The following is a 21,534-nucleotide window of genomic DNA, read 5'->3' on the forward strand; positions in this document are numbered from 1 at the left end:
CAAGAAGGTTCCATGAAACTTGCTGATTGAGATCCAAGATAGATGCGTAACATCTCCTCAGTTGTCTCGCGTCTAATCTCAAGCTGACGGCGGTCTATAAGAACCTCCAACATGGTTTCGACCGATAAATCCTGCCAATTGGCCCGGGCTCTACGACGCATATCAAGGCCTGCAATATGTACTCGCTGCTTGAATGCTCGCCGAAGTGTTACGATGGATGTTAGATCGGACTCAATACAAGACCCTACAGACGAGCTCGAACAGTCGTCAGGTCTCGGCTCCAGCGGTCCACTAGGAGCTTTGTCTGACAGCTTCGATCCCCTCAGAGCTTCCCGAAGCCGCAAGAAGCAGTTACCTCCCAGCAGGTATGCTCTTTCCAGGATGTTTTGCTCCGGGCGAGCACCAGCTACGATGAGGGCTAACGTGTCAATTTTAGATATCAATTTCGGCCGCCCAAATACGACCGCGGACCTCTCCACCCGCACCAACCTCCACCTGCATCAGATCCGTCGTCCAGGATTTTCGTACCAGGGCCCTTTTCATCCCCACGCGTCGAGCAGACTTACCATAATATGATAGCGCCAGACATTCTCACTCTGTGTTATCAGCATAACCCACCAGGCTACAGACCTCCACTTAAAGCGCCTCGATTAAGAAGTTGGGATGATTCAAGCCCATACCACGCGAATCGTCAATTGCGCGGACCGCGTGGCGGCGACGTGTTAAGGTTGCTGCGCAAGCCCATCACATTCCGAAACATCCCCATGATCGAGAGGATCACGGTGCACACGTTTGTCAAGCAAGTCATTAAGGAAGGCAGTGCTCCTCTTCATGTCGCTGGGATGGTACTCCAAGCTATAACGAACGTGCGTGTTCAAACGCATAAGTCGCGTACTGGGGAGGCAGGGTGGAATCTTGTGCCTGGTAAAAGTATGGCAGCCACAGCAACGTTGAAGGGCGAGGATATGTATCATTTCTTAGGCAAGCTGGTGAACGTGGTGCTACCTCGAATCAAGGATTGGCGTGGTGTTCGGGCTACTACAGGTGATGGCAGCGGCAATTTGACATTTGGCCTTGATCCGGAAGTGGTTGGTGGCTTTCCAGAGATTGAAATCAATTACGATTCGTGAGTATTGGCCTCGTTCTCCGATGCTTTAGAATGGATCGCTCACATCCAAGTCCAGATATCCTCAGAAGATGATACCCGGCTGCAACATCACTCTTCATACTACTGCTAATACAGACAAGGACGCAAGACTGCTCCTGCAGACAGTCGGTATACCATTTTGTGGGAAGGTAGTCAACTGAATCTATGTAGCATCCATTGGCTGCATGTTGATAGACAAAACGTACGAGTGACTGGGCTAAAGTAATCGAAGTAGCCTTGCCTTAATAGAGTTGGTGGCACGTGTAGGAGATATATAGTACTCGAAGAGAAGGTGTGATACCTGTTTGGAAGGCCTCGGCGGCACTGATGGTATACTGTGAAGGCATTCCGTGTCTCGAGAATTTGCTAGACTATGGGAGACGCAAAAACTACCGCAAGGCCCAGATGCATCAGTATAGCAGGGGCTTCTGCATTTGTTCTGGAAACAAAGTTGTGATGTAGTATTGTTCTTCCACTTAAGGAAGACTGAATTGACGTCAAGCTGCATATGCACTACGGCTCCTCGTCCAGATGATTTGCCGCTAGTCCTGTTTCAAGTGCTGAGACCTTGCATATCTCGAAATGACAGCCATGTCTTACCAGGCAATCTAGAATTGAGTACCAAGAGTGATGAGCTTTGTGATATGAGGACCTGACTGACAGTGATGTGCTTGCACAAAGACGCTATGCCACTCCGAGTCGCGTTAAGAATGACGCTCTCTTCAAATGTGACCACTCTCTATCTCTCATGAAACCTTCCTTGTCCGCATTGCTCCTTATTTTTCCAAGAGGAATCGGCAGAAGTCGGCCATAGCATATCCTCGTTGACCATACAGTGGATTTCCCGCTGTGCCCTGGAGTCTCCCATGCGAGACGAGCATGAACTCTTCAGCGGTACAGCGCTTTCTGAGCAAGAAGGATAAGCACGTTCTGGGAAGGAACCACGCAAGAGGGAAGGTATGACTGACTGGCCCAACCCTCCCTGACCTGCATCTTGTAGCTTCGTCGCTACAGGGAGAAATGCTTTACACACGCTTCAATATGTGCTATAAGAAGGCGAGATCTTCGCTGCCTAGCAGTTCAACCACAAGTTCCATAACACAGAGGACATCTCGCACGGTCTTTTAGCTCTGCATCAACGAAACTCCTGGTGTTGTAGCTGACTTTGTCTACCACAGTCAACTTCTGCCACTACCATTGCCTCCGAAGCTCCCGCAAAGGACTACTATGGCCTCTTCTCTGCACAAGAGAAGCCAGCGGATGCACAGGAAGAGCAAAAGGTAAAGCTCCCCGTCATCAGTTCGCCAAAAGCAATCCTGATCATGCTTCTCAAATAGGTGAAAACGCTGCGTAAGCGTGTTATGGAGGCCAGGTCCTTCACCTTTCAAGACTCACAGATACTGTACGCTCTTCACTCAACCTATGCTTCCAACGACCTCGATAAGGCTTTGGAACTACTGTTGGCCATGTCAAGTGCGTGCGAAGGATCAATTATAAAATATGAGCCCGGCGTCAAGCTCTTAGGGGCGGTGAACAGGAAAGCAGTGACTTGCTATCTCGACAGCATCATTTTCGCAATGTTTTCAAGGTTGGACAGTTTCGAGTCCATGCTGTACAACACTTTCGAAGACGACGCAAGGAATAGACTTGGCTTGCTTCTACGGTTGTGGGTGAACCTGCTTAGGACTGGCAAGCTAATCACCACAGACATCGTCCAATTGCTTCAAGAATCCTTAGCCGAGTGCGGATGGGAAGAAGCAGCTCAATTGCACCAACAAGATGCCTCAGAGGCTTTCACATTCATCACTGAAAAACTAGAGCTTCCGCTGCTGACGCTCAAGATGGACATCTACCATACCGGCAGAGAAGACTTGACCGACGATCACAAATTCATTAATGAAAGGTTACTTGAGGTTGCAGTGCCGTCCGACCCAGCGGATCCACAACAAAGCGTTCCTCTTGAAGATTGCCTTGAGTCCTACTTCAACAACCGCATCGAGGTGAAAAGATATCTGGAACGGCGATCGACCTCAAGCCCGGTCCCGCCATATAATTCACCCGAGGCCATGTCTGCCAAAGGTGGTGCTCTGCACGTGGAGACCGTGGAGCTTGGTGGCGATGCATCGGCTCGGATACCGCCTTCGTCCACATCCTCTATACAAGAGTCACCTGTACGGCAACGTGCCACCAGTATTATTCAACAACGCTTTATACCTGACGGGTCTGGTCCTAGCAGCCCTCCAGCTTATGAAGCAGACGTGAAACATGCTGGTGGCCGTCTACGAAGTGGTAGCATCAGGAAGGAAGTCATGATGCCAGCATGGCAGTTCTTCAGCCTCATACGTACGTCTGTGCACTCCGTCGGCTGTTGTTTGATCACTGACAAGACCTCTTTCGCAGCTTGGTATACCAAAAACACCCCCAAAAACGATGCTCAAGTTGCAGCTCATTTTTCGTCCAAACGACCCATCTTGGGAATGTGTCTCAAGCGATACTCCTTCACTGACAACGGCAAAGCCATCCGACTCAGCACAAAAATTGACATACCTACAGAGATAGGATTGCCACACTTCATTTCTGATGATAGCATGGATGAGGGCGGGCCAATATACGGAAACTTCAAGCTTTCGCTTCAGTCGGTGGTATGCCATCGTGGTACTTCAGTTGACTCGGGTCACTATATCGCTCTTGTAAAGGGGACAACTGCCTCCTTAGGAGCCGAGAACGGTTCCACGTCGAACGGTGTACAAGATACAAACCATTGGATGAGATTCGATGATCTAGCATCCGAACGAATCACGCTAGTCGACATTCATCAGGCTCTGAAGGACGAAACACCCTATCTACTATTCTATCAGATTGTACCAATTGAGATCGTGCCCGAGCGTCTTGACGATAGAGAGAGTCTGCCGTTGTATGCTCCGTCCGAAACCCACGACTCGGGTATTGGTGGAATGTCTGTCAGCTCTTCGAACTTTCAAGGATCTACAGACGAGATGCTAGCTCCTTTAAGGCCGAGTCTTGAGATAACTGCTCCAGAAGAGTGCCCTCGTGGCCGATCCCCTGTTCAAGAGGAGAGGAGACAAAGTGTGGCATTCTCTAGACCAGCAGATCAAGGGGATCTAGCAATTCCTGATCCCGAGTCCTCCCAGGCGTCATCAAAACGTGGGTCGATGCAGGGCAAGAATGGCATACAAAGTCGGTCACAAAGTCAGGCTGGCGAAAGATTTAGCATATCTCTATCCAGACTTACTAGAGGGAAAAGCAAAGAAGCTATTCCTACACTCGGTAACTCCGTTGAAGCTGATGAGATAGCGGGTAATGGTCTGGAAGCACCAGCAGCCAGCGACGAAAAGGTGAAAGGGTTCCTCCGTCGAGAACGCAAGAGGGAAAAAAGCAAAAGCCGGTTAAACAAAGCTCCGAATACGTCTGGGAAAGGCAAAGGAGAAAAGCCTGATCGTGAGTGTTGTGTTATGTGATACCCCAAAATGCATGAGGCTGGTGTTCTATTGTTCACAAGAGATACATTGTATAGACTAGACGGGCTATCTTTTCGAAGCTCAAGTTCGAAGCAGCATTGTCAAAATTGGAAATGCTACCGTGCTCAATCATCCAAGCTTCTGACCTTTCTCGTCCATGTTGAGGATTCAGACTATGCCTACAACCGATCTTGATGTGGCAGGAGGACGAGCCGCTTCCCAGCTCCGGCAGCTCCGGTTTACTCCTCCTTGTCCTACACTCTCCTCAGCTAGGATTCTCTTGGCTGTGGTCTGGCAGTATTGTTTATTGAGTGCTATGGAATCCCTTGGGCCGAGGACGAGGGTATCTTTCGCTCGGACATCGTGAGTATTATGTTCTATCAAGACGCGACTCTCCCTCCTGTACCAATTGCTCTTTGACCTTGCCACTTCCATTGGGTCGTTGCACAACAAGACGTGGTCCATATCTGATAATTTATCTCTCTTTCCGTCATGGCAAAGCTATCCTCAGAGGCTGTGAGTGCTTTTGAAGGACAGAATTGACGCCCTAACTGCCGAACCCGAGGGAATACCTGGCGTTGTATATTGCGCGGTGAAATAAAGAGGGCGTTTTACCCTTCGAGCATGCCTCTGGCAAGGTGGGTGTTGGACAAGAGAGAGAGATGGATACGGACACGGTTTTTCTGGATCGCCTCGTGCACCAAGAATGATAACAGGATATCGCTTGTATGCAACTGGTGGAACAGGGGAGAATTGGAGCTTGACTCGGTCGAACTAACTGGTCGAGAGGCTTGCCCCGGTGAATGGCCTTCAGCTCCAAGTTCTGCAATGATGGAGATCGACGATATATACCCTCATTTTTCCCCGCTCATGTCTCTCGTGGCGGTACCTGATACTCGCGTTGTTGTGCGCTTCAGCTTTGGTTGCCCTGACTCGACGGTTGCACTTCTTGAACGTCCGGCTGCCTCATCCCCACTTTCAGAAGAATGATACGGTAGAGCTGACAGCGTGTCAAAAGTTGCACTGGATCTACTGGTGCCGTTAGTTCTTTGAGCAAGGATACCCAACTGGAACATCTATTTCTGTTCTATGTTCTATTATAATTTCGTGGATCCTTTGCAGACCTCCTCCACACCATACAGAGCTGCAACAGGATCCTCAAAAGATTTAAGACAAGCGAAAGGAAGTTGCAAGCAAAAGAAGAGGAAACAATAGAGCAAGTCATCTCCACCAACACCTACTATCACAGCCCCTGCTGCATCTCCCGCTGCCACTTCTGCCACTTTTGCACGGTCTTGATGATGACGCCTGTCATCTTAGCGACATAGTACACATTCTTACCCTCATCCAACAGCTTGAGAACAACGTTCCGCTCCTCCTGGGTGTAGACTCTGTAATCTCCAGAAGCACCGTACACTCGTAATGACGAGGGAGATGCTCCTCCTCCTCCTCCTCCCGCCGCCGCCGCCACAACCGTTCCGTCTCCGTGACGTGTGGTTGTTATCGGCCTTCGACACGGGGTTGGACCGTCATCAATCACCACTTCACCCAAACGCCAGCTCAGCGCATCGACCGGTTGCTCCTCGCGCGTTGCTGCCTGTACCTGTCTTACTGCGTCAGCGTAAGAACCGTACACACGAGTCGTTGTTTCTCCAACCTGCCATGATGGCCCCGCTAAAGCTTCGGCCTGCCTTAGTCTGTCGCCAGAAGAACCATACGTGCGAACAGTCGTTTCCCTGAGACCTGGCGGTGAGCCCGCCGCTGCTTCGGCCTGCCTTGCTCTGTCGCCAGGAGAATCGTACGCGCGAAGAGTCGTTTCCCTGAGATGTGACGGTGAGCCCGCTGCTGCTTGTGCCTGTTCTGCTTTTCGTGCATGAGGATCATGACCATGAACTGTCGGCTGTCCGACGGCTGATAAAGGCAATGCTGCTTGTCCCTGCCTGGATTGTCCTTGTCTGGCCTCTCCTCGTCCGGCTTCTCCCCGTCCGGCTTGCCGCTTTTCGGCTCGTCTCGGTCTGGCTTGTCCCTGTCCGGCTTGCTGTTGTCCGGCTCCCTGGCCTGAGGTAACACCGCCTCCTGCGCCTGTTGCTGGATCTACCTCTTGGATACTTCGCTGGGTTGGGATGTTGGAGCCAGATGCAGATGAGGATGCGGAGGTGAGTGGAGTGGTGCGGCTGCGAGTTGAACCCGGTAGAGGCGCCATGATAGTGCGGTATGATAGTCAACTAGAAAGAGAAACTGGACAATGCACTTATAGAGAGTAGAGCAACCCTGAACCGATCTCTAGATAATTAAAAGCGGTTTTTCTTCTTCGTCGTCCAAGGTAGATTATCAAAAGGAGTCAAGAATGTGGATCTCCAAACAGACATCAAACAACGTCGATGTCTAAATAGTCAAATCCACTTTTCACGCTAGAATTTCAGATTGGACAGGTTTTCGTCTCACATCTTTTCAGAACCATGTCTTTGGAACCGTCTGATGAGGCCCGCACCATAACCGGGGCCTTGAGGTCGATGCAGTTTCTCCATCCACGTTACAGTGGATTGCTGGCGTGCGGTCCCTGCAGGTGTATTCCAACACTTCTTCATCTTAGTTTGTATTGATAAAGAAAATGCGGGATCCATCTCAAAGCGCGCTTTTCTGCTCATACCTAACTCCTATCTGTCAGGTTTCTTTCCTGGAAGGGTCAATTGGACACCCGAGATAGATTCTGGTTTTTTCCCGATCTCTCCACCAGATTCTGCGTCGTAGTCGTATAGTAGAGCCTACCTAGGGCAACGGCGGTTCGAAATTCTACGCCGTCCCTCTCCGAGTCGAGTTGAGTCGAGTCGAGGTGCGGGCTGGGCGGGCGAGTTGGAAACCATCTGGGTTCCAGCTGTGCGCTGTGCATGCAAGCTCCTCACACAAAGACCCCTGCTGCCCCCTTCTCGGTTGGGGTCCCCTGTCTGCGCCAAGACTAACTCCTTTATCCCTTGGCACTTTGGGGATGGCATTTTCAGTTCTGCACGTTCATTAGTAATGCTTTGTGGATGGGGTTTTGGCGCTTGTTGCGTCGAAGGGTTGGCATCTGCATAGGCTCAATGGTTGGCGCTGCAGGGCTGCTATGTGGTGTAACGGACGAAGGGTGCAGCAGGGGGTTTCTCTCGATGCGGGAGATGGGTGATCATGAATAAGTGTAATTGAACTTGAAGCACGTTTTGATTCCTGCGCCTGGGCGTGGGTTTTCCTTTGTGTTGATTGGATGTCGCTGCGTTGTGGAGGCTAATCGCTTTTTTCGAGCTGAACGAATTACTGTATGATTGTTTGGGTTGTACGTTGGACTTGCAGAGGTTATAATGCATTTGAGATCCAGAAGGAAGGATACAACTTCTGCTTCAATAGTCCTCCGCCCTGGCGAGGGAGCATACACCCACCATAGGCCAGGAGGGAAAAGGGGGGGGGGGAAAGGGGATGTGCGATGGAAATGTCAATCCAACCCTTTCATCTTTCGCTTACTGATCTCATATTGACCACCTACTGTAGATTTGGCATTTCATAATTGTCGATGCCTTACGTGCCGCTACTTGTCTCAATCCCCAGCGAATCATCCTGTTCCCTCACATCCTTACCCCAAGATGCTTGGACCCTTCTGGTCGATGCGACCCACTCGCCGGGTTCAACCAAGCCTTTCATTATCGCGGAGCAGGATCATCCTTTTCGTCTGCTGGGTACGAAAACCTCCCAGCCACAAAATAGCGCTTGGTACTCTTTCGGCCTCCATGAAGCTGAGTCAGAAAGAGACCAGCGGCAATAGCCATTTCTGGTTTCGTGTATGCTGACGATGGAACGATCTTACTTCTGAAAGTGCGACACTCTCAATAGTGTACCGTTCCAGGTGGTGAGGCTTGGTCGTGACGATCGTGACAACCTTGATGCACTGCTGACAGCCGATGTACCTCAGATCGACCAAATCTTACTGAGCGCCTGAACAATCAAGGTCCAACAAAATTTGAGCAGATTCCGCATGAAAGTCAAGCCTCCATACTGAAACCACGTACCGAATGCATTCGTCATTGCTTGGCTTCTTGCGGCGTACTGGAGCACCTTCCGTTCCCACTGCGCGATTGTCATTTCTCCCTTCAAAGCCTTCTCCAGCTGCAAGCAGTGTAAGGCACTCTGATTCGTGCTCAACGCCAAATGTGGTCGAATCAGCGCTAACGCCTCGCCTACAAGCAGGAGTTTACCGTCAAAGAAAGAGGCACGTTCTGGGATGGTGTCGCCCACTGTCGAGACGAAGGGTTTACTGGTCTTGTTGATCAGTTCGAGGAAGGGTTCATTCATGACATTGGCGGCGTGTGCTTTTTGCTTGTTCCAGACCTCTGTATGCATCTTTCCCACGGGAAGAGTATTGCGATGTCGATGATTGTCGCAGTCCGTCATGATTTCGGCAAGTTCTGGAGAGTCGGGCGGGTGATTACAGTACCATACCCAATTCAAGCGGCGCTTGCCAGGCTCGAAGCTACCAGTCTCTCCAGGGATGATGTAGCTTCAGGTTGTTAGTAAGCAGTATCTTGGAACTCACTAAGAACTAGACAAACCAAAGAATATAACTTTTCTTCATAGCGAAGTAGGTTAGCCGAGAATCCAAGATCTTCCTTGTCTGATCGGAGACGTCGGCTTCTGTCACAGTACCCCTCCAGGCCACGTATCCAGAATAACTTCGTTCCGTTGCAGGCAGAAGATTCCGGCGGATAGTGGACCCTGCGCCATCAGCGACGAGCACAAGGTCACCGTTGAGGATTCCCCGTTGTCCTTGTGCCAAATCCTCATACTCGACCTTCACGTTGTTTCCATCGTAAGCTACATCCATGGCGCGTCTGCCAAAACTCCACGTGGCTGTTGGTCCTGCACCTATCCTCGCCTTCTCGCCTGGGTTTTCCTTCTGTAGAGACTCAAGCTTCCCTTTCAATTGGTTATACAAGACATTCCAACTTGTCATGTCTAAAGGCTTTTTGATGGTCCGCTTGATCGTGGCTTTGGGGCCAAGAAATTGGACAGCAGGACAAGGAATTGACCAAGCGTCTTTGGAGAAACCATGGCGCCGGAAGTACTCGACGACTTGAGGTTGAGCGGTTATGCCGGCAGCGTGATCACTCCGTGATGGCGATGGGCTCTGCTCGAGTATGTGAATGTTGTAGCCTAGCGAATGAAGCATGATCCCGTGCATGAGCCCGGTGAGAGATCCGCCGATCTGAAGGGGGAAGATGTCAGCCGCCTAACATTTGTTACCAGGAAAAAGCATACAATGACTACTGAGAGCCGGTTTTGCGCCATTTGTTCTTGTTCTTTTTCTTGTTATTATCGAAGCACCCCAAGAGCGGAGTATCAATCGCAAATTGAAACGGAAGGGAGATACGCTAGAATTTGAAAGCACAAAGATAACTACACCAAGGAAAGCTATGTCATGCACTGCCAAGATAGATGATTTGGACATAGACGTTGTCTCTATAGGTCTCAGAAGTACTAAATAAGTACTTTTTCTTCTTGTTTTGATAGGCGTTGTGAGATGCGATCAGTTTCTGTTACCGAGAGTCATCCTGCGCGTCGATGGGCTACCGTCGACTTTGGCACGTCATAATAGTCTGCAGCCTTGCGAATTGGATTCAATAGGCCTAGATCAACGTCATTTGAGGCCCTCTGAATCGAATGCTCCTTGTTTGACATCTCTGCGAGCTATATTGGTGAAGTAATGGGTGTTTGAAATTTGAGGGTGCCCCGGCGTGTTGTGCGCGAAATTAGCTCGCCAAGTGGGGAGGCTTGCCAAGTGGTTCTGTACGTTAAAGTTTGGAAAGGTTGCTGAATCTCTTTGTATGGTTCACATCAACATTGACTGGCCTACTACAATGCCTGGCGTGGAACTTGCTCTTGCTGTCATTGCAACGGCGGACCTGTGCTGCAAGTAAGTGACAGGGTTAATAGCTTACAATTTGAGAGTATATCTCATTAGTTCTAACACATTTGCGCACGCGTTTAGATATGGCAAAATCCTAGTCGAACAGTGTGCCACATTCAGAGGTGCAGCAAATGAAATCGACGAGCGAGTCCTGTGCGTAGATATTCTCTGGAAAAGAACAATTATGCAGTTGGACTTTCTCCGTAGAGTGTGTGCGACATTGGATGAGGAGCATCAGGACATACAAAATCGAATACTTCAGGTGCTAGTGAGTAAACTGCAAGCAGCAAATTTTCAATTGGACCGAATTATAAGGAAAAAGAACGGAAAAGATGCTGGAAATACGAACTTGGTTGAACTAAAAAGATTCAAATATGTCTTGATTAAAGAATGCCTGGATCATGCTATCAAGGATTTGGAAGAGTGGCAAAAGAAATTTGACCCATCCTGGTTCCTGATAATGAAAGTGGCGAGCCCGGTCATTGATCAGGAACTAGATAAAGATAAAACCGAAGTTGCTTCTATGTCCACGGCCAAAGGGCTGAGAGATTCCTTGAAAGACGAACCCCAGATCAAGACTTCCATATTCCTCCCTAATGACGGCCTTATCTCTGCAAGTCGGCGTCGAATACCTTTCTCTACAGCGCACACCATAGAGAAAACCAACTCCATTAAATGGTTCATACTGGACTCAATTCCCTGCGATCCCGAGGTCAATCCCTCTATCCTAACGAAATACGTTCGTGACATGGCAAGAAAACTGTCCCACGCAGACCCATTCACTTTCAGCCTACTCAATTGTCGCGGGGTTATAAAAGTGCTGGATTCCGCCAAGAAAAGGGTCACTTCGTTTGATTTTGTATTTAGAGTCCCCGAAGGTATGGAGAACCCCAGAAGTCTTCGCAATATCCTCATCTCCGCCGACGGCAGTGTATCACTCAGCGACCGCTTCAAGCTTGCACAACAATTAGCCACATCCGTGAGCTATGTCCACACCTACGGCTTCGTTCACAAAGGAATCCGTCCCGAAACCCTCTTGATATTTCAAACCCAGAAATCCCTGCTGGGAGCGTCTTTCCTTTTAGGATTTGAGAAGTTTCGTTTAGTAGACGGCAGGACTATTCGGTGCGGGGACTGCATCTGGGAAAAGGACCTTTATCGGCACCCTCACCGCCAGGGGCTGAACCCCGAAGAGGACTACATCATGCAGCATGACATTTATAGCCTTGGAGTTTGCTTGCTTGAAATCGGACTTTGGGAATCCTTTGTCCTCTATCACGATGACGATGGCGACCCATCACCATCTACGGTCCTTAGCATTTTAAATGATGCGGAGAATGACAAGATCAACAAGGCATATCTGGTTAAACATGCTCTTGTTGACCTCGCCAAACAACGGTTGCCTAGTCGAATGGGGGATAAATATACTGACATTGTGGTCGCATGTTTGACCTGCCTTGATGAAAGTAATACCGACTTTGGCCATATCAATGAAATGGAGGATGCAGATGGCGTCCTAATAGGGGTCAGATTTATCGAGAAGGTGCGTTACTATGTTCAAATATGGGTAATGAAATGTACTAAAATGTTTAGATCTTGCTCCAGCTTGACAGAATATCGATCTAAGTGCATTGATTCCAGTTAAGCCAAATACATTCCTTGCTGCAGTTAGCACCAGAGCTTTGGGACCTGTAGTGTGAAGGAATGTCCGCGGGATAAATGTTCTACAGCGCAAGTTTCGGGCATTTGTGGCGAATGTGCTGAGTGATCCGGGTTGAGCTGCTGATTCAGATGCCAGGAATATGACCATCAAGCAGGCTTTCAAAACTCACAATTTCTGGCATATATGCACGAACATTGTGCATGCAGATCATTACTATGGTACTTTTGCCTCAGTCTCAAGCTTATGCAACCGCTTTCACCTTGCCACGGCTCCAACGACCTAGCCCCTTGTCTCCTTCGCAATCGGTACTCATGGCCAATTCGTAAGTAGCCTCAAAATCCTCTGCCAATGCCTTCATTTCAACTCGACTAGTAGTTTAATAGCATCTTTCCCCAGTAGAGCCTGGTTAGTTTCCTAGGCCGTCACTATCTCTATGTCGTCTACAAATACGATCACTCCATCCCTTAATTAGCTTGGGTCACCATGAATACGCTGTGCTGAATCTTGAGTTATGGCGCTCATAAGACCAAAGATCTGGCCGACTGGGCTCGCCCAAGCGGCTCGAAAATGCTGTGATACTCCAGGAGATGGTTACGCGGCAGAGGTAAGAGATGACTGAGCGAGATACCACAAGCTCGAGAATGACAGCACCTAATCAAATAGTAAACGTCACACATTCAAGCTTTCGACCATTACTTCCACTGCAAATTTACAGCAATTGTTCATCGCACCCCAAGGACACGGGCAGAAGCCAAGATCAAGCTCATTTGAATGACTGTGCCGGATATCTGTGTCCGAATCGTTGGTAAAGCCCCTTTCAGAACCAACATAGGGCCGTCCAAACTGATATTCATACTATTGCGCCCATCATCTTCCCTAAACGTTATGCAGCGATATATATTCGATCTTATCAACAGAAGGTCTGGACTGGACACAAGTGAAGTCAGAAATGACAGGGTGGCGGGATCGTGCTCACATAACAACTGGGATGATGCAGTGAGGAAGTACCAAGCGTCGTCGACAAAACATTTGCACCTCCCGTCTGTCTCGCGGCATCTCAACTGACGATGGTGTTTCGAACGAGCTCACATCAAAATGGGGCGACTCCCCACCTAAGTCTTCGACATGAGCGTGCTCTCGGACTGCTGCTACGGATTACGTGCACATAAAAATGGTCTTATGCCCAAATTTGAGCACTGAAGGCGCAATAGCATGGCTGAGTCGTGTACTATGTACATGTGCTTGTGATTAGACAATGATCTTTTATATATCGGCTGCGGCCCGTTTTATTTTCTGTCGCCAAGAATCCCAGAGCCTTGCGGCTCACATTACCATTCCTGCATAGTCTCATTCACGCTGTCTGCCGATGCAACTTTCCGGACTATAGACTTCTGCTGAAGTCCTGAGAGCCATGTGTTTTCATAAGGGTTGAGTGGTGCAACGGAGCGTTACAAGAGGTCGTCGCGGACAGGCTGCTTTGACGATCAGGTGCGAGAGCAGGGGTACAGCGTCACGCCCAAGTCACTGACATCCAAGTCGCAATGAATCGAATTCCAGATCTGGTCCGTGACTCGCAGCTCGACACAAGATTCCATCCTAAATACACAACTCACGTCTATTATGAATCGGGCCCTACCCCTCGCAAGCGAGTACTTGTAAGAGAAGAATATTGGAAGCGGGAAAAATATATCGGAGGGGGCTCTTTCGGAAGTGTATGGTTGGAAAAATGCGTGAAGGGGCAGCGGGAGGTCGAAGTACGGGCCGTGAAAGAGATTCCGAAGCCCCAGCAACCTTCGAGGCCTGTTAACTACAACCGCGAACTAGAAGCTATGGCAAAGTTCTCACATTGGAAGGTATCAAGCTTAGTTCGGACTTGGTACGCTCTGTTCAGCACATTGCTGACGCCTGCCAGTACGAACGATGTTTCGTAAAGTCTTTTGGGTGGTATGAAGGAGCCGATGCTTTGTTCATTGCCATGGAATACTTCCAGCATGGTGACCTGCAAAAATACCTGTCCTCCACACCGCCATTATCAGAATCAGAATCCCAACAGATCTCGTTGCAGATTCTTGAGGGACTCTCGTTCCTCCATGGAAACGGCTTTGCACATAGGGATCTGAAACCTGGTGTTTGTTTCCCATCATCCTTTTGCTGAACGAGAGCATCTGACATACAGCCTTTCGCAATTAGAATATCCTGATCAAGTCAACACCGCCAGAGCAATGGTGGGTTAAAATCGGTGACTTTGGCATCAGCAAGCGCGCTGAAGATGGTGTCGCGGTATCGTCAACTTTGAAAGGGACCTTGGGTTTTATGGCGCCAGAATTGCATGGATTTGCAGAGGTGGGAAGTAACCCAACCTCTTACAATGCACAAAGAGCAGACATCTGGTCCGTAGGTGAGATTGCATTTCGGATGCTCACCAAAGAACCGACCTTCAGAAACATGGCCGCTCTTTTCACTTATGTCCACAAACCCCAGACTTTCCCCTCTGCTCTCTTGGACGCGCATAATGTTAGCCCTCTAGGAACAGAATTCATAAAATCCACAATGATGCCAGCACCGGAAATGCGCCCAACCGCGCAAGAAGCTCTGCTTCACAAGTGGATAGAGTTTTATAGATCTCTTGGTGAGAGACCAGCTTCAATCGCATCAACAAGGTATCAAGAGCACTGTACCACAACACTGAATTGTCCATCTAATCGGATGTCAGGTCATCTCTTTATCAAGAACCATATTCAGCTGTTGTATCGGATTCACTCACCGAACCGTCAGGAAGATGGAGTACTGTTCCCATTTCTGAGCTCCGACCGCCTCCGACGCATTCTACAAGCGCAGAGGAGCAGAGTGGCCTGAAGGAGCATATTCTCGAGTCGGAAACCCCAACGGGAAGCACCATGAAAGTGACAACCGCAAACCGCATCTCTCCTTTATCCCCTACGGCCGGTTTTCAGCAAAGTCCGGAACTTGAAGGGATTGGACATCGAGAATACCAGATATCCGCAAGCCCTGTAGCATCGGATGGTCAATCCCAAAATGGAAATCTGTGGTCGGGTTTACCGACCGCTAGAACCGAGATGGTACAAAATGAAGAACCCTTCATTCGTCCAAGGCGTCCAGATGCAGCCGCCTCTCTCTCTTCGACAACGGACTTGCCATATAGGCCCCAAGCTACGAATCAGGCTCCTTATTCTGGCAAATATGAAACCCTAGCTACGAATCAGGTTCCTTATTCTGGCAAATATGAAACCCTAGCTACGAATCAGGTTCCTTATTCTGGCAAATATGAACCCCTAGCTACGAATTGGGCTCCTTATCCTGACAAATATGATGAGTCTGGATTATTCGGTGACATTTGGCCTGTCACTCATCAGCAATCATTTCACCAGCACAAGGACTCTCTCTCTCCTTTTGAGCACGACGAATTCGAAGCCAATGCCATCCAGTCCGCCGAGGGGCCACAATCTGCAGACCAGTGGGTACAGCAGTCGAGGCAAGTGCGCCCAATAGAGCTCTTTCGGGGCAACCTCGTCGTCGACCACCCGGTTCCCGAAGCCATCTTGAAACAAGTTCCTCATGCAGAGCCACCTATGCGGGACGAGTTCACGCACTTCAGGTATACGGCAGTGGTCTGTGATCCTTCTAACTTTACGAACGAACACTACCAGCTACGCCCATCCCTCTTTGCAAAGCCGCGTCACACAGAGCTTCTTATCATAGTTCCATGTGCTGGAGCTGATCGGATGGCATTTGCCAAGACGGTGCAGACTATTATCCTTGAACTCATTAGACTGAGTTCCAGAGACGACTTTCGCAGACTCTGTAGCGACAACAGAAGCTGGAAGTCCATCGTGCTTTGTTTTCTCGGCGACAAAGATTATATGGACCCTTCCATATTGGATGTCCTTGGGAACCTTGGTCTCCCAACGACGCCATGGGACTTTGTGGTCGACGTATGTGAAGCCGCGGACAAGGACCGGACGCGGATAAGTCACCACCGCTACGATGATGGAGTTTGTTATCCTCGCCAAATAAAAGGCCGAAAAACCACAGCTCGTATTTATGAGGTTTGTGCTCTTAGGTTTTCACCCTCCCTCAATGCCCAAATACTGATATCTCATGAAGTATACAACTCAATTCACTGTTGTAACAGACGAAATGGAGTCCATAACTGTCAAACCGGGAGAAACACCTATTCAAACTATCCTTTGCTTGCAAGAAGCTAGCCGACCGATCGACAACAATCCTTGGATTCGTGCCATTGGTGGGAGCTTAAGGGCCAGATTGTGCATTATTGTCGAAACAGGAACGAAAGTCAAGGAAAATTCTATTTATCGGACTTGGGAGTCTCAGGCGACTTGGTGGGACGGTAACATGGCTGCAGATGGCCAGTACCTCAAAATCGTATATAACAAGGAGTCGAGTGTAAAAACATGGCTCGCTCAGTTCGGAGAAAACGTGGGTCGTTCAGTTAGAAGAGGGCTATCTCAGACAGGCTAATGATCCTGCGTCACATACGGTTGTTATCTTCCTATAGCCGTTCCTCCTGGGCTCCTCTCATTGGCTTCGAGAGAGCATCATTCCCCAACAAAATCAGGTGTTCGATGCAATGCAATATTCATCGACTAAGCAAGCGTTCTTGCAACAACCAAGTTCGAATGTTAAGCAGCGTGGCAGTTACTCCTGCCATTAGCTAGCTGTATGAACCTGACATCGATTTGTAACAAATGAGTAGCATATCAGAAGATAAGTTTTTCCACCTATTATAGATCTTGCATGAAGAAGCGACCAAAGTTGATCTGGTAAAAAAGTCCTCCAACAGCATTGTGGGATGCAGTTGCGGCTATGTTTAAGGTGCAAAAGAATAACCTCCGGCATGCGTGACGACTCAAATCCCCAGTCGTGTTCTGAGTCTTGAAGAATACCTAATGCGGCAATCTACATCTATCTGTTGGTTTCTATCCGCTGATTTGATTGATCCGAGTCAACCTTCGACCGTCCAACCGTCTTTGCAAAGATGATATTTGGTTTGCTTGAGAAGAATTTCTGTCCTGATCTTGAGAGCCGCTGATCCTCATTGTGATTGGCTTTGTGCCGTATAAGCTTGCAAGAGATAAGCATGACATCTTCGTCCTCTTTCCTCTTGTCGACACCATTGAATTAGACATTGTTCTCACGTTAGCACGTCATGTTCGGGAGATTACTAGTATGCCAGGACAAATGCCAGGCCACATGCCCCTTTCCTTTGCCAGGGAGTCCGCCACATTCTGACGTTAAGAGCTTATACGATGCTAAGGATCCTAAGCTATAAACATGACAGAAGCTAACGTGTCCCAGATCAAACATCGATATATGCACTCTTCAGTCTTGTGATTGCGATCACCGGAGATGTCGGAATCACTGTCGCATCGATCGTCTCCCGCAGGATAGCGAAGCATCGGATGATTCAAGCTCTTGGAACATCTGACCATGCGAAATAGGTAACTTCACGCACCTGGATCGAAGACAACTAAATTGATCGGCCCTATAGATAAATCGCAAGTCAATGCAAAGCCTCGAATATGTGAGGACTCTTCCAAGGGAGGAGAGGAAGGTCGTTCTGAAATGCTTACAAGCAGCGACTGAAAGCGTATTTGGTGAGTTTGAGCATGACAAGTTTTTTCCCCGTTATGTGTCTGACTCTAAAAGCTCTGGCGACAATCGTTATTCTTGTTGGATTTATGGCTCTTCCATCTCTGCCTGTGATCGTGGCAGCGGACGAATGTTCCCAGGATGAGAATCGAGGTCCGGATGAGGAGGTCGACCAGTAGATTATGGCATAAAGGCTGTGTTTCCGTTGATTGCTGGCGGGCTTTTGCTCACCAACTGCTGAGAACAGAGTCGCGTAGAAACGACAAGTGCACTTGCATAACCCCGAACGGACCAAATCAGACACCATCTTTCCGAAAAAGAGGATTGGTTGGACGATGGCTACCTACCACGGTAGGAGGCATAAGTATTGTAGGTTTACGCTAGTAATTTGGTATGATCAATTGATCTCTATCATCATCGTTATCCAAGCACTTAGAGATAGTTAGTGCCACTGAAGAGTGAGCACTTTCTTATACAGGCTTAGACTCTTGATGTATTCACCATGAGCATTTAATTATCCCCCATCAACAGACAAATCATTTATAGCCTCAATAAGGATGATTTCTCTTCTACAGTCATGTTTACTTTTGCTGAGCACTCCTACACACTATGCTATATAAGGAAGGAATCTGTCACGCTAAGTTGGCGGCACCGAGTAGGGAGGAATTAATGGTGTTGAACTTCGTAAGAGCCTATTAGTCAATTTTGCTGCGTTTACCCTTGTTTATTTGCCCGTGTTCTATTGGTCGATTTCTCCTGCAATTTCAGAGCAAATTTCGCTGTACCGTACAGCCAACTTAGTAGATCGAACAACTTGCTATTTCTATTCGATCTACGTAGCAGTTCAACAAATGATGACGGAGTACTGATTACTAGCCACTACTTGCTCTAACCTACATTACTTTTGCCTCCTATCTGTCAAAATCCCTGCGTATATGATACGTATCTGTTGCGTATTAGCATGATGGTACAAGGGTCCCCGCATGCAAAACGCACGAAACGCTCTTGTAACTGTTACGCCCTGTCATTTATGGCAGTGAGCATTGCTATACGAATTGAACGCCAAATGCTGTTTCTGAGCTGTTACAGTAATGCGCTTCTATAGCTATTAGTATGAGCAAATGCTCCTCTTGATAGGAGTAACTCAATCAAGTGAATTGGCACCTCCGTACGCTGTTTGCTACATCCTCTAACACTATCATAGTAGTTCTTGCGGTTTCATGTTTAAGCAGCATATCCCCAACCTTAATAGGGTGACATATGTAACCAAAGCCTCTTGGGGTTTGTACGTCAATACAAATTCTAGCCAGGCAGCACTCACCAAATCTGTTCTGTCGTGACGGACAGTTCGCGGTCCAATGATACCACTAGGTGCAGTGCAGCAGAGGCGACCGCATTGGGCAATCGGCGAGTGGCCCGTATGTTTTGGAGCTTGAGCCATTTCTGTGATTCAACTTGTTATGAAGCTAAATTATTCACGCATCTCCTCCCATTCAGACCATTTCTCTTCACTACCTTTTGCACATTGGCCTTTTTTTTTCTTGGATCAATAAGAGGTGGCCATCTCAACAATGCACTAGCGGTTAGGCACAACCCGAGATCTTCACCGTCTTGCAGCCATAACCGTTTGATTATATGTGGCCTAAGTGGCGAGAATTTCCTGAGGACAATTTCTTCTTCTGGCAGCTGAAGCTGCAGGACTGGCTGTATGACAAGAAGACTCTATTCCTTGTCGTTGTCACCGACGCTGGAGATCCGGGCCCCGACGGAGAAGGCGAGGCTCTCCCTGGCACGATTATCTCTTGTTGCATTTGGGAGTGTCTAGGTACCTCGAAGGAAGCAAAGAGGATTTAGGCACAAAAAAATACGTGGCAAAACATGCTGGATGGTATGTGATGTTCAAATTCTAAGTTGACTTTGGGTGACTTGTTCTGATACTCTTGGAACAGCATGTACCACGTCCGTCGAGCAGTGGTCTCCCCCCCAAAAGTACGTCCGACGCGATGCCGACTTCAAACACCTAGAGGCTCTTGGAGAAGCGTCGAAAGCGATTGGGAAGAAATACTGGTCCAAAGTCACCGAGCTTTGGAATCTCGGGTTGATTGTCACAGATCGACATTTCCGCCGCCGAGGTGCCACTACCGAAATGATCAAGCGCGGATGTGCAAGGGCGGACGAAGAGCACCTTCGTTGCCGCGTGGAGGCCAGTCCCGTGGGGAGACTAGTATACGCATCCTATGGCTTCAAGGAGCTCGGTACCTGGGATGTCAAGCTTCAACGTGATCCAGCGTCACTGCATATGTGGTGCATGGGTCGAGACGCAAAGTATTAAAAGGTCTCTTAGTGTTACATGATATGCTGGCGTAGAGGGTGCTATGGATAGTAGAAAGTCACTAATAGCTCTAGAAGAGCTAGTTCAAACTATAGTAATAATATTAGTTATATTTATATCTTTTGGGGCTTCTAGTGGTCTGGCCCCTTTAGTAACACTCCCAAGTCCCGGATGCAAAATTTTAGGCCTTGAGGCTTGGCTTAAGCTACAGCTACTAGCTCTTACCTTATATTAGCGTGGTTTGACTACTTACTATGTATCCCCTCCGTACCTGATGTGCCAATTAGCGTAAAATGCCTAAATTAAGCTTTTTTAAGCCGCATTTGATCTACGCAGCGTTCCGCAGCTGGCTTCGCTTTTCAATTTCTTATAACTAATTATGCTACGACCACGACGAGTTACTCAAATTCCTTTGAGATATAGGTCAAACTCACCTCCCCGATCCGAACAAGCTCATAACCAGCCAAAACGACGAAGAATTGACCCTGTGGCGATCGATCGAAATGATGTTGATCAGGCCTTGGCAGTGATCGAAGCTGCATCGGAATGTACAAATGAACTGCCTACATTATTACCAACAGAACTGCCTCAGTTTGAGGCTAATTACGTTCAAAATCGAGCAGGATCCTCTCAATACTCTGATCTATCAGAATTAGGCTTTTTTGAGCTCTTTTTTAGCCCAATTATAGTGGAAATCATCTCCGAAGAAACGAACTCTTACGCCGAATCCCATCTTCGCGACCCTCTTTTTACCCTTTCAGAAAACTGCCATTAGGTACCTATTACACCCGCTAAAATACGTGTATATCTAGGCATATATATCTATTTTGGCTTGTATTAATTAGCAGTACACAGTGACTACTAGAAGATTCACAAATTAGGCAAGTTTATAAGTTAAGATTGATTTCAATTGATTTATTGATTCTTCAGCTTAAATGCTGCCCCTGCGCAGCCAAATACCCCCTGGTTCTATCGAATTTAATGCGTTTCAGACCTTATTCGAACAGCCTGCCGAAATGCCTATTTACCTTCTTCTTATATCACAATTGATAAAGTAATGATAGCTTTTGAGGGGCGCTCAAATTATATGGTTAAGCTCAAGAATAAGCCAATTTCTAATGGCTATAAGTTATAATGTATTGGCGACTATAAGTGAAACGTTTGCAAAGAGTCAACAAACGCAATGGCCACAACAACAGGGCACAGAAGTAAATTCAGATACTGAAAAAAGCGCTTTTCTTGCGCTAACTCACGCGCTTGTTTTACGCCTTGCTACACAGCTACTAAAGCAGAAATTCTGTATCCATCTTAATAACCTCTTTCTGAATGTACTAGTGGCTCAGTGTCTCC

The 21,534-nt window shown here is 48.2% G+C and overlaps 6 protein-coding genes across 6 annotated transcripts; 4 read left to right on the forward strand and 2 right to left on the reverse strand.

The window, feature by feature from the left end:
* Nucleotides 1-111: 111 nt before the first annotated feature.
* On the forward strand, nt 112-4,626 carry EPUS_07586 (uncharacterized protein; the record flags this gene model as incomplete). The annotated part of the gene is made up of 6 exons (XM_007806422.1): nt 112-365; nt 437-1,126; nt 1,185-1,296; nt 2,326-2,427; nt 2,485-3,490; nt 3,548-4,626. 6 exons carry the CDS (start codon nt 112-114, stop codon nt 4,624-4,626), a joined length of 3,243 nt encoding a protein of 1,080 aa, XP_007804613.1.
* Nucleotides 4,627-5,869: 1,243 nt separating this feature from the next.
* On the reverse strand, nt 5,870-6,829 carry EPUS_07587 (uncharacterized protein; the record flags this gene model as incomplete). Its single annotated transcript, XM_007806423.1, has 1 exon — nt 5,870-6,829. One exon carries the CDS (start codon nt 6,827-6,829, stop codon nt 5,870-5,872), a length of 960 nt encoding a protein of 319 aa, XP_007804614.1.
* A 1,733-nt stretch (nt 6,830-8,562) lies between these two features.
* EPUS_07588 (uncharacterized protein) lies at nt 8,563-9,939 on the reverse strand (the record flags this gene model as incomplete). Its single annotated transcript, XM_007806424.1, has 3 exons — nt 8,563-9,151; nt 9,204-9,856; nt 9,910-9,939. 3 exons carry the CDS (start codon nt 9,937-9,939, stop codon nt 8,563-8,565), a joined length of 1,272 nt encoding a protein of 423 aa, XP_007804615.1.
* Nucleotides 9,940-10,508: 569 nt separating this feature from the next.
* On the forward strand, nt 10,509-12,184 carry EPUS_07589 (uncharacterized protein; the record flags this gene model as incomplete). The annotated part of the gene is made up of 3 exons (XM_007806425.1): nt 10,509-10,564; nt 10,640-12,101; nt 12,152-12,184. The coding sequence occupies 3 exons, from the start codon at nt 10,509-10,511 to the stop codon at nt 12,182-12,184; spliced, it is 1,551 nt and encodes a 516-aa protein (XP_007804616.1).
* Nucleotides 12,185-13,762: 1,578 nt separating this feature from the next.
* EPUS_07590 (uncharacterized protein) lies at nt 13,763-18,031 on the forward strand (the record flags this gene model as incomplete). Its single annotated transcript, XM_007806426.1, has 7 exons — nt 13,763-14,074; nt 14,134-14,349; nt 14,412-14,881; nt 14,935-16,288; nt 16,347-16,679; nt 17,752-17,857; nt 17,910-18,031. The coding sequence occupies 7 exons, from the start codon at nt 13,763-13,765 to the stop codon at nt 18,029-18,031; spliced, it is 2,913 nt and encodes a 970-aa protein (XP_007804617.1).
* Nucleotides 18,032-19,730: 1,699 nt separating this feature from the next.
* Nucleotides 19,731-20,184, forward strand: EPUS_07591 (uncharacterized protein; the record flags this gene model as incomplete). The annotated part of the gene is made up of 2 exons (XM_007806427.1): nt 19,731-19,740; nt 19,802-20,184. The coding sequence occupies 2 exons, from the start codon at nt 19,731-19,733 to the stop codon at nt 20,182-20,184; spliced, it is 393 nt and encodes a 130-aa protein (XP_007804618.1).
* Between the last annotated feature and the right edge of the window lie 1,350 nt (nt 20,185-21,534).

Source organism: Endocarpon pusillum (genome assembly GCF_000464535.1).
Source record: "Endocarpon pusillum Z07020 unplaced genomic scaffold scaffold5444, whole genome shotgun sequence".
NCBI lineage: Eukaryota > Fungi > Ascomycota > Eurotiomycetes > Verrucariales > Verrucariaceae > Endocarpon > Endocarpon pusillum.